Source organism: Trichosurus vulpecula, chromosome 2 (assembly GCF_011100635.1).
Source record: "Trichosurus vulpecula isolate mTriVul1 chromosome 2, mTriVul1.pri, whole genome shotgun sequence".
Taxonomy (NCBI): Eukaryota; Metazoa; Chordata; class Mammalia; order Diprotodontia; family Phalangeridae; genus Trichosurus; species Trichosurus vulpecula.
Window position 1 is genome coordinate 49855978 of NC_050574.1, and position 12102 is coordinate 49868079.

The window sequence follows — 12102 nt, forward strand, 5'->3', positions numbered from 1 at the left end:
GACAATGGGACCAAAGTCATGGACGAGGAGAAGACGTGGATGGATTTCTAGCTGTACTTGAAGGGAAAGCCCACACCAAGTGAGGATTCCAGTACATGGAGGTAAATAGTGAAAGGCTAAGTCTGTGACAAGCTTGGGAGTTATTCCTCAATAAATGGACCCAGGAATCAGGACCTTGTGGCCAGATGAGCACTCGAGGGTGGTACACAAGGACAAGCAGTCCCAGGCTGTGTGGTAGAGCAGGCAGGTGAGGAAGCTATTCTTGTCCTCTGTCCTGGTGAGTGAGTGCATGAGTGCGGGCGTGTGTGTGTGTGTGTGTGGGGGGGGGGGGGGGGATGTTGCATGTTCTGGGCAGCAAGCTTTAGAAGGACATTTGTAAGCTGGAGAATAGCTCCAAGAGGGTAGCCAGAATGGTGAAGGGCCCTCGGGGCATGCCACAGCAGCAGGAGGAGCTGGGGACTATTACCTGCCAAGAGTAAGGGGTGACATGACAGCTTCAAGCATGTGAAGGGCCAGTCTTTCAACTTGCTCTCTCTGGCACCAGAGGAGAGAAATAAAAGCAATGGGGGAAGTTACGGAGAAGTGAATTCAAAGGACTGATGTCAGGAAAAACACTTGCTCAAAGAGAGACTTCTCCCTCCACCCCCAGATCCGCTCTCTCTCCCAGGACACTGCTCACTCTCTGCAGCTACCACTGCCTCTCCAACCCCCTCCTCTGACTGACTGGGGAGATCCTCCCTGGGACCACCACTGAAGGCCATGCCAAGGGCACTCAGGACTCCAGAATTTCCACCCTGCCTTCCTTACAGGGTCTCTGCCTGACTGCCCCACCCCACCCCTGGCACTTCCAGCTCACCCCCTAAGAACATCAGCTCATCTTTAAGCTTTTATTGTTTTCCCAACACAGCACAGTGTCAGGCACATATCGAGTGCTTAATAAATGTTTGCTCTGTCTCTCTCCTTCTCTCTCTCTCTCTCTCATTTTTTGCCCTATCTTTCCCTCCATGTCTTTTTCCCTCCCTCTCTTCCCACCTTTCTGTGCATCTCTCCCTCCCTCTCTCTTTCGGCGTCTCTCATTTTTTCCCCCTCTTTCCCTCCCTCTCCTCCCACCTTTCTGTGTCTCTCCCTCCCTCCCTGTCTCTTTCTCCCAGAACCAGAACAATCCAAATCTGAATGGGCTGCACTGAGGTCAGTGTGTCCCCCTCCTCACTGGCTGGCCACACAACTCCTTTTCTGTGGGTTATGCTATAGCAGACATTTCATAGAAGGGTGTCTTTTTTTTTTTTAAGTTATAGACTGGACTAAACATTTAAGTCCTTTGAGAGTCCATGAAGACACAGGCTGCTGAAGGGGTATCAAGGTATCTTTGCCCAATGTCTAACTTTGGGTAAACCTGGGCAGGAGGAGATGGACAACGGACAATCTGGCCCAACGTTATCTCAGGTATTCTCCCATAACAGCCCCAGACAGAAAGAAGGGAAACCTGGGGCCCAAAGAAACAGACAAAGATCTTCACAATAGAACCCAGGTCTCCACACTCCGAGTTGGGCCTCCGTTCACAGATCAGGATTCCCCAAATAGAAGTTGGGGATGTTCTGGGACATTGCGCAGAATGGGATGGGGGCCCCGGGAGAGGACCTCCTTCTAAGACCTGAATCATCACAAACAATTCCAAGTGGTCATTTTCCCCCAATACAAAAACGGGGCTAGTTTTAAAAAGAGGAGGGAGCATAGAAAAAAATATCCAGACACCAACAGTGAAACCAGGTGAGAGCAAGAGGTAGGACACAGGAAAGAATAATGAGGAACAAGCAGGGGATGGGCCTGCATCGGTGATTTTGTAGCCACAGGCGAACTCCCAGATAAGGAAGCTTCCCCCACTGATGCTGGCCCTCTATGCCACGTAATGATCTTAGGAATCTTTAACCTTTTCTGCATCACAGACCCTTCAGTCTGGTGAGGCCTATGGATCGCGTCTCCAAATATTATTTTTAAATGAATGCATAAAATACATGGGATTAAAAAGGAAACCAATTTTGTTAGAATACTGCTATCAAAATCTTTTTTAAAAGTTCACAGAGCCCAGGTCGACAAATCTTGTCTTATATTCCAAAAGACTCATAATGGAAGATGCTACCCACATCCAGAGAAAGAATCACAGAGTACGAATGAAGATTGAAGGATACTACTTTCACCTTTCTGTTGTGGCTGTACTTTCTTTCACTTGGTTTTTCCCTTTTGTAATGTGGAAATGTTTAATATGATTGTAAATGTATAGCTTATACCAGACTGCATGCTATGGCGGGGGGGGGGGGGGGGGGGGGAGGGTAGTTTGGAACTCAAAATCTTCTGAAAGTGAATGCTGAAAATTTACTTGCGATTAGAAAAAAAATACTATTTTAAAAAAGGCAAAGAGAAATCCTGTCTTAAGAGTTGCCTAGAGAATGGGTCAGCAAACCTGCCTGAGGGCCCAATCCAGCCTGCCACCAGTTTTTGTACAGCCTGCAAGCTAAGAATGGTTTTATTTCAAAGGTTTTTTCTGCCCCCCCCCCCCCCCCGGTCTAGACAACTCAGAGAGCAAGCGACTGGGTCGGGGCTGGGCTGGTTCACTTGTGGGTGACAGAACTACACTATGTGTCAAAGACAGGACTTGAACGCAGGTCTTTCTGGCTTCAAGGATAACTCTTTATTCATACCATGCTGCTGCCTGAGCAGTGAGGAGGCAACTCCCCGATCCTGTGTTTCAAGCTCCCCCACACCCTTCTACATTACCCCATGTCACCCCCACCAGGAGGCCCACGTCCTACCTGTAAAGTACCTTTATAAAGGTAAGCCCTTAAGTGTCTTCCTGACAATGAACTTGGCTGCCCCAGACCAGGAGGTTTTGCCACCTACCATCTGGGTTCACAGCTGAATGTTGATTCACCACCACCTAAATGCCTCCATAAGAAGCTCCCTCAGAATTGCAAATTCATACTTGCAAGCAGCTAATGATTCTGAACTGGACCAACAGAATATCCGTGCCCCCATAAGAGAAGAAACCACCAAGCGGGTCAGGCTTCTCTTCACTTCCTCTCACCTCTTTTAAGACTCGACTCAAATCTCACCTTCTACAAAAATGGCCTTGCCTGGTCCTCACCCCCCAAACCTTGATGCTACTGCCCCAACCTTCTGAGACTACTTTTCATTTACCTCCTTTACATCTAGTATCCACCTACATGTATGCATGAACTCTCTTTCCTCTTAACCTGCTGGGCAAGGACTGTTTTTGTCGTCCTTTGTATACCCAGCTTGGTACACAGTAAGTGCTTAATACATGCTTACTGAATGACTTGACATTAGAGAATTGGTCAGGATGTATTCCTTTCATGAACAAATTCCTGGGTAAATAAGAATTTGATGAAGACCTAGAGCCTGGAGACAGACAAAGAATGAAGCCTACTGTCCACCGATGGGGCCTCCACAGATAGCAGAGGCTCTCATCCAGCCCTTCCTTTTCCTACCATCACTTGACTACTGGTTCCAGTGTTTTGGCTGTTTGTAGAGGGAAGATAAGAGGGTGAAAACAAAGAAGAAAACGTTTCTACGAGTAAAGCACAGGACTTGTAGGGGGCTGCATCCGGGGCCCAACTGGCGCATGAGATAATAATGCAGGATAAAAACCAGAAGCCAGATCTACAAAGCACATTCCACCCCAGAGCCTTGTGAGGTCCCAGCTCCAAGTATCCCCTGCAATTTAAAGATGAAGAAACTGGGATTTGGGAAAGCTGGATGCCCTGGCCTGGGTCAAAAAGCAGAGCTCTAGGAAGAGAAGCCTGTTCTCCTTCCACAAATAGGCCCCACATTAAAGCCCATTCTCAAAATGCACTAGAGAGCCAGGTGGTACAGCGGATAGACACAGGTCTGCTGTCTGGAAAACCCCAAAAATCCAGCCTCAGACACTTAACCTGTATGTGACGCTGGGCAAGTAATTTAACCCCTATTTGCCTCAGTCTCCTCAACTATAAAATGGGGGTAAAATAAAGTGGGGATGACAATAGCACCTACTTCCCAGGGTTGTTGTGAGGCTCAAATGTATTAATATCTATAAAGTGCTTAGCACAGTGCCTGGCACATAGTAGGTGCTATCCAGTGCTGGCTATTATCATTATTACTAAAATAAGCCAGGAAGGGAGATTGGACAACCACTCCCTCCACCTCCCCTTTTGGATCAGACCTCCAACTCACTGAAATAGGAAACTCCAAGCATGCAAACTTCTACGGACAGACACGTAGGCTGCCATGTATAGTTTTTATAGCACCAGTTTCTGAAACACATTTTTCCCCCCTGTGGCTCCCCTGGGAACTCTAGTAAAGCCTATGGACCCCTCAGAAGAATACTTTTAAATACATAAAATTAAAAGAGGTTTACAAAGGAAATCAGTTCTATAAAAATACAGTAATAACTTTTAAAAGTTCACAGATGCCAGGTCAAGAATCCAGGTCAGACTTCTCAGAAACAGGACTTAATCCAGGTCCTTCTGAACTCCCAGTCAGCTCTCTGGCCACTACATTGCACGCTCTTGTTATCCCCATTTTACAGACAAGAAGACTGAGGCTCAGAAAGATAATAGAATAGTAGAAAAAGTGAACCCGTCACGAATCGGGGGAACCTGGGTTTGAATGCCAGCTCAGCCACTTATTACTAGCCATGGACAGGTCACATCACATCTCTAGGACTCAGTTTCCACATCTGTAAAATGAGGGCTTAGACTCCAGGACCTTCCAACCCTAGCTCTAAGACCCTGTGAAGGACTCCACCCAAGGCACTAGTCTCCTTTGTGAAATCCAGAATTCCTTACATTATACCACCCAGAAGACGGAACGTGGCCACTCTCAATTCCCTAGGAAGCAATCTACCATGTGCGCAGACAAGGAAACAAGGCCTGGTCCAAGGCCCATGCAGACCGAGTAAGGGAGTCAGTGTGGTGGGCACCTCCCTCTGGGACAGGATCAGGAAAATGATGATCCATTAGCATAGCCCTAATCACTCAAGTAATTGCGACTAATAACTGAGAAGAAAGAACGAAAGCCGATTTAGTAAAGAGGGGGACCTCCCAAGAGACAGAGTCTAAAAGGCCACCACTCTGTGACATCTGCTAATGACTGTTTCCCAGCTAATATTTACGGGGCTTCAGCATCTGAAAAGGCTTTGATGGGCCTGGAAAAGTATGGATTCAATGGGTACTTATTTGCTCTCTAAGTTTCAAAGGGAAGACAACACTAACCCGCTATTTGTCATGGGGGAATAGGTTGTGAGACTTGGGAGACTTGGAGTTCTCTTGCCATAGAGAAAATATTTTATGGGGTTTAGGGGTAATTGATTTTTAGAATATCCTAACTTGATCTGCATTTATGGGGCCAAAATGGCTTTGGTCTTATCAACCACTTCCTTTGAACACAAACGGTGACCAGAAGAAGCCCTTGACCATAGCTGAATCTCCACTCCAAGATTTGGAGGCTAACGCCCCCCCCAAGGCTATAATATCCAGAGATATGCAAAGGAGAATTCTTTCTACTTCAATCCTCTGTGCCTGGTCTATAATAAATACCTGTTGATCCTAAGCACGGGAAAGTCCCAGTGTGGTAACTTTCTATACCAAGGTAGGTCCTAAGGAGTAGCCTGAATCACACAGACATTAACTAATCTACCCAGGGCCACAAAGATGGTATCAGAGGCAGGGGTGTTAACCTGGCATTCCTGACTCCAAATCTAACATCCTGTCTGCTTGGCATAACCTAACATTGTTTTATCACATTAATGCTATAGAACAATAAGTAAAGGATCCTCACCAAAGTATTCAGGCTCAGGCCTGGGCACATACAAGTACCTTCAGTAAATGTCTGTTCATTGAATGAATTAATGCTTCAAGAAAAAGAAGGAAAATACAAAGATACAACAGATGTGAGTATTAGACCACTAGAACTGGAAAGAAGGGATCTTAGACTCTCATCTGTATCCCTTGATTTGATTTACCAGTGAGGATGACTAGGGATTTGACCCCAGGTGAAAGCAAACTGGACAGAAAGCCTGGTGAGCGGCTCTCTCAGCTAACAGGTATTGTGGGCCTTGTACCCTTCCTTCCCTTCCCCTCCCCACGCAGGCTCACATCAATAAAGACGCTGCCTTCTTACCAATTCACCGAAGGTTGGAGATGGGCCCCAGCTGATGGTGCTCTCATCCGCAGCCACGATAATACTGCTTTTCCTGAAAAGACAGAAACAAAAAGGTGGTCACTGATGGTCTTGGGGCCTCCTCCAGGAATTAATGTTCCAAGAAGAAGGGAAAAACATTTAAACAAAAAATACATAGCGGCATCCTAGCCTACTTTTCTTTTTTTCCTCTCTCTCACTGTTTTTCCTGAGATCAGGCTGTGAGAGCAGCAACCCACAGGGACAAAGCCCATGCTGATCAGTCCAGAAGCTTGGACTAGCTCCATTCCAAGCAGGGCCAGGTGGCCCCTCAGTAGGGAGCCTAGTGGCTCCCCCTGACTCCTGGGGGCTCACCATATTGGGGGCTTAGCCCCCCCACAGCTCAGAACTTCCCTGCTCAAGGGCCTCCTCCTGCTTTCCCAGGAGAAGGGATTCTAGACCATGCACCACCAAGCCCAATCACAGCCCGATTTTCTACAGGTAAATTCCATACAATTACCCTCTAAGGTAAATTATTAGGTAGGAAAGCACTCTGAAAAAGGTCGACCATCTTGTAATTGTGACCTATTACATCCATGTTAACAGATGCAGAAGGAAACCGAGGAACCAAGGGGGAGAGTAGCTTGGCCAGCTCTGTTAGATTAGGATTTGAATTCAAGTCTCCTGAATTCTCAGCTCTTCCCACCGTACAAGAAAAAGCCTGAAGAGGTCTTCTAGAAGCATTCTTGATTTTGAGCCCCAGACACAGAACTCCTCCATCTACTTTAATTCGGTTTTTAAACCCCTCCCCCAAAACAAAAAGCAGCATGCCTTTCACAATATGGCAGAGACTGTCAGACATGATCTGACAATTTGCTAAATTGCCTTTTTTTTAAAACAAGGGATGGTTCTCTGAGCAGAAGAGGGGGAGGGATGTGTTATAAAATGAATATTTATCAACAATATCTAAAATAAACAAAAAACCCATGAACACAACAGCTAGCCATTGGCATCTGTAGTGTACACGTTATCTGATCATCACAAGAACCTTCTAGGGTAAATTAACCCCATTATCCCCATTTAACAGTTAAGGAGACCAGGCAGACAGATCAGGTGACTTGCCCAGGATCACTCAGCTGATACCTCCCTGATCCCATACACTGGTAGCACCTTGCTGCTTCTGTTAGCCCAGGGCCACCTCACACCAAGGCCCATGGAACCAGACCATTCAAACCCTGAGGACTTGCAGGTTCCAATGTCAACCCCAGGAACTCTTCCTTGGTGCCATCTTAGAGTGACAGGAGTCACACTGACATCATCTCCCAGAATGTCCCCATCCACGAGGGACGATGCTGCCTCTGTCCATCTTTCCTCAGCAACTCCCTTTATCTGGCCCCAGCCTCCTCTAATTTCACCTCATCTCTCCCCATGGCCCAGTCTTCCTAAACTTGCTGCTAACATGATAAACGTTTATTAAACACCTACTAGATGCGAGGCACTATGCTAAATCCTAGGGGATATAAATGCAGCACAAGGCAGTTGCTGTCCTCAAAGAGCTGACATTCTAACATGGGAAGACTACACAAAGGGAAGCTGAAAACCACCAGCAAGATATCTGTTCCCTGGAATAAATGAGGAGTCACTTGAAAAGTGGGAGCCCACAATAAAGGTGGGTTTTGGGAGGGGCCTACTGCTCCACCACCCTATCATAGGGGAGAAGGTGCTGCCGACCAAAAACAGAGTCAATCAGCACCGGGAGACTTCAGGTGACCAGCTCATCCTAAGGGGGTCAGCAAGTCTGATAGAGCAGAGCTGCTAGAGGACAATGACCAAGGCAGGTCCTCTCCTCCAGGCCATCACTGCCCTCAGGCATGACTTTCCTCCCTTCTCAACCCCTACACAACAGTTAAGACAGGACAGTGTTCCCTTGTTCTCTATTCTCCAATACCCTGCCCTTTTTCTATCCTCCAGCAAGCCTAGACAGAGGTCAGGGCTGGGGGCCAGGGCGGGGTCGTTCCCACCCTCTGGCCTCTTCTACCTCTTTTGGCCAAAGAAAAGGGGATGGGGGAGTCACTCAGCTGTGCTCAGCCCACAGCTAATTTACATCATGTCCACAACTGGTCCTCACTGGGGTGTCCTCCCCCAGCTGCCCCAAACCTTCTCTTCTCCCTTCAAGCCTCCCCACCAACTCACTCAGAAGACTTGGTCTTTACTTCACTGGAAAAATTCACTATGAGCATCCTCCCCTTGCCCTCCAACCCATGTGTGTGTGTACATACATGCACACATATACACACACACATATATGTATCTACATATGATCCCACCCTTTCCTCTCCACTCCTGCCATTTGAATCCCCAGCAAAATACTGCCCCCCCCCCACTCATCTGCAACCCCTCCCTCTCTCCTGGCTTCTTCATCACTACCTACAAGACGAAGATCACACCTTTCTCTGTAAAAGCCCCACCAGACCCTAGCATGCCATCCGACCATCTTCCTCCATCAAGCCATCCCTTCACGGCCAAACTCACAGGAAAAAGCTCCCTAACCCACGGCATCAACGTCCTCAGCCCGCACTCACTCACTCACCTCTTGTAACCTGGCTGCCACTCTTAGCAAGCAGTCAATCAAAACTGCCCTCTCCAGAGTTACCACTGATCTTCGAACTGCTGAATCTAATGGCCTTTTCCGTCGATTCCTGTCCATCTTTCTTGCCGTCACTACAGCATTTAATACTGTTTAACTCCTGGATAGACCCTCCTTTTTAGGTTTTCCCCCCTTTACCCCTGAAGATCCTCTTGGCTCTAGAGTATCCATGTTCTCTGGGCTCTCCTGCTACCTGTGTGGGCGCATCTTCAGTACCACATCCCTTAAATGTAGAAGTGCCCTAGAGATGTGTGTGAGGCCCCCCCACTCTACCAGGGCTTCAGTTCTAACATCTCAGATTCTGGTCTAAGGCCCTCCCAGCTCTGACATCCTGTGTTCTAAGGCCTCTCCCAGCTCTGACATCCTGTATTCTAGGGGCCCTCCCAGCTCTGACATTCTGAGTTCTAAGGCCTCTCCCAGCTCTGACATCCTGTGTCCTAAGGGCCCTCCCAGTTCTGACATCCTGCGTTCTAAGGGCACTCCTAGCTCTGACATCCTGCATTCTAAGGGCCCTCCCAGCTCTGACATTCTGTGTTCTAAGGCCCCCCGCCAGCTCTGACATTCCGTGTTCTAAGGGCCCTCCCAGCTCTGACAATCTGTGTTCTGAGGGCCCTTCAAGTTGTAACCATCTTCATCAGCTCCCAGACACTATTTTTATGCAGAGGACTCTGCAGCCCTATTCATGATCCAGAGCAGCTGATCCATCACAAACTTGGTGGCCGTTTTGAACTGGACATCCCCATCCTCATCTCAAACTCAATGATTCTGAGCAGAACTCAGCTCCCCCGACCCCATCTCTCCTCTGTCCAGTGCCACCTCCCAGTTCTCAGGCATGCTCACACTCTTGCTCATTCCCGTCTCAGTCACTTCCTCACTTCCACAACATTTCTCACCCTTCTCTCTCCTCCCAACAGCCATGATCTTAGCTCAGGTCTCACAACCCCTGCTTTCCTTGATACCCCAAGCTCCTCTCCATCAGATGTTTCTAAACCAGACTTCACTTAGTGGCTTCTTTCCTTAATAAATCCCAGGGCCTCCCTACTTACTTTTAGTAACCAAAATAAAATCTTCTTTGAATATTTGAGGCACATCATGACCTACCTTTCTAGCTTTATTAAGACAACTAGTATCTTTACTGGGCAGCTCAAAGGCACACTGGATAGAGTATAGGGCCTGGAGTCAAGAAGACCAGAGTTCAAATCCAGCCTCAGATGCTTGCTCAAAGACTCTAGGCATGTCACTTTCACCTATCTGCCTCAGTTTCCTCACCTGTAAAATAGGAATAATACTACCTACCTGTCTCCCAGAGTTGTTGTGAGGATCAAATGAGATGTATTGGTTAAGTGCATAGCCCAGTGCCTGGCACATAGTAGGCACTATATTATTGCTGCTTCGCAGCCCTTTTGGGCCAGCCAAACTGAGCAGACTTCTTGATGCTGCTCACACACTCTTCTTGGAATACAGGTTTCAGCCCCCAAAATGCACCCTCTCCTCACCTATTTTTTCGACCCCCTAAGTTCCTCCAGAAGCTCAGTTCAAATGCCACCTCTTACATGAGGCCTCCCGGGATTCCCACAGCTGCTAGTGCGCCTTGCCTTGGTCCAGGCCTATTGTGTATCCTGTGTACGTAGTGCCTCTCCTATGGAAGGCAAACACCTGGAAGGCAGGGCTGCACCATCCCTTCATCCTTTCGCATCCCAAATGACTGGCTAGCACATAGTAGGCACTTACGGAATCAATATGGAAGGGAACCTAGAAACTGAGGATGGAATCAGAATCAAAGAAAAAGAAAAAGGGGTGGGGGGAAGAGCTTGATTTGCCCAAGGCCACACAGCTAGGGCCTCTTTACCTGGAGTTAGAGAATTTGTTTTTTACTTTTAAAATTGTTCTTCAAAATAATTGGTTTCTTTTGTACTCTTCTGAAGTCTATTTAATGCATTTAGACTTATCCCAAGAAGGGACCCACAGCCTCGACCTATGCCTGCCAAAAAGACACAAGATCCAAAAATATAAAGGTTAAGAACTGCCTGGCACACAGTAGGTGCTTCCTAAATGTTTACTGATTAGCAGATTGATCCCATTAAGAAGGCACGAGTAAGCTCTGAACTCAGAAAACCAACACTGGGGTTCATTCTGCAGCACAGAACATGGCAGCCATATCCGGTATGCTCCTGGAGGACAGGACAGGAGAGCATTTCATTCGGTGTCCACCAGTCACTTACCCACAAGCTAAGCTTCTAATTTTCCAGCCACAGAGGTCTTGAACAGCTTTGGGATACATGGTGGACTCCCGAGAAGTGTTGGTAGCACCCCAGAAAAACAGGCCACCTGGAGAAAACACACAAAAAGGCCTAAGGAATCTTGGCAGGGGAAATTCTACCCACCAGCCCTACGTGCACCTCGTTCTTTGCCTGTCGTTCCTCCCATCAGCACATGATAAAGGTCAGGCCCTGCTTTGTAGACCCAGTGCTTAGAGTGGAGCACACAGTAGGCAATGAATAAAAAGCTCTGAACTGACTAATCCAACCAGGAGAGCTGACTCAAAGATACTGCTACCAGTAGATAAAGCATTGGCTACATTTTGAAAACAAGAGGAAAGTTCCTAAGACTGATACTTTTCTGCACTTTTTGGGTGACATACAGTGTCACAGAGAGGGGAATTACCTTCTGTGTCCTAAGACCCTCCCTGCTCTGACATCCTTTGTTCTAAGGGTCCTCCCAGCTCTGCCATCCTGTGTTCTAAGGCCCTTCCTAGCTCTGACATTCTGTGTTCTAAGGGCCCTCCCAGCTCTGACACACTTCTGTTCTTTAAGGACCCTCCCAGCTCTGACATTCTCTGTACTAAGGCCACTGTCAAAAGCAGGACCTAAATTCGTGTCCTCCTGGCTTTCTATCTCAGCCAGCTCGCTACTGAATATACCATGCAAGTGCTAACCTGCTTTAAACAAACATAACTTTCTTTCATGATACTGAAAATGGAAAACATCTCTCTGTCCGTCTGTCACCCTGCTGGAGCACTGGATTATGAAAAGCAAAATTATCTTGCTCTTAATACCTTCAAACCCGGGGCCAAAACCAGGAGGAATAACCACTAACCAACTTCACTGACGGCGAAGGAGCAGGTGTAGCCAGCGTAGATTTGCGCTGCTCCACGGCCCGGGAAATCAAAGAGCTTCACCAGGCGAGGGACCATCTCATCCTTCTGCTCTGCGTGGCCCAGTCGGCCATATCCTCCAAACCCCCAAGAAAATACACGTTTCTGAGAGTCTAGAACCAGCTGTGTG

At 47.6% G+C, this 12102-nt stretch overlaps 1 protein-coding gene across 1 annotated transcript in view; it reads right to left on the reverse strand.

Moving 5' to 3' along the window:
- Positions 1-12102, reverse strand: part of RCC2 (regulator of chromosome condensation 2) — a 55414-nt gene that overhangs the window by 9766 nt on the left and 33546 nt on the right. The window contains exons 10-12 of the mRNA XM_036742632.1: positions 11915-12095; positions 11041-11146; positions 6175-6247 (exon numbers count right to left, since the gene is read on the reverse strand). Coding sequence (XP_036598527.1) covers positions 6175-6247; positions 11041-11146; positions 11915-12095 — 360 coding nt within the window. The remainder of the gene's footprint in view (positions 1-6174; positions 6248-11040; positions 11147-11914; positions 12096-12102) is intronic.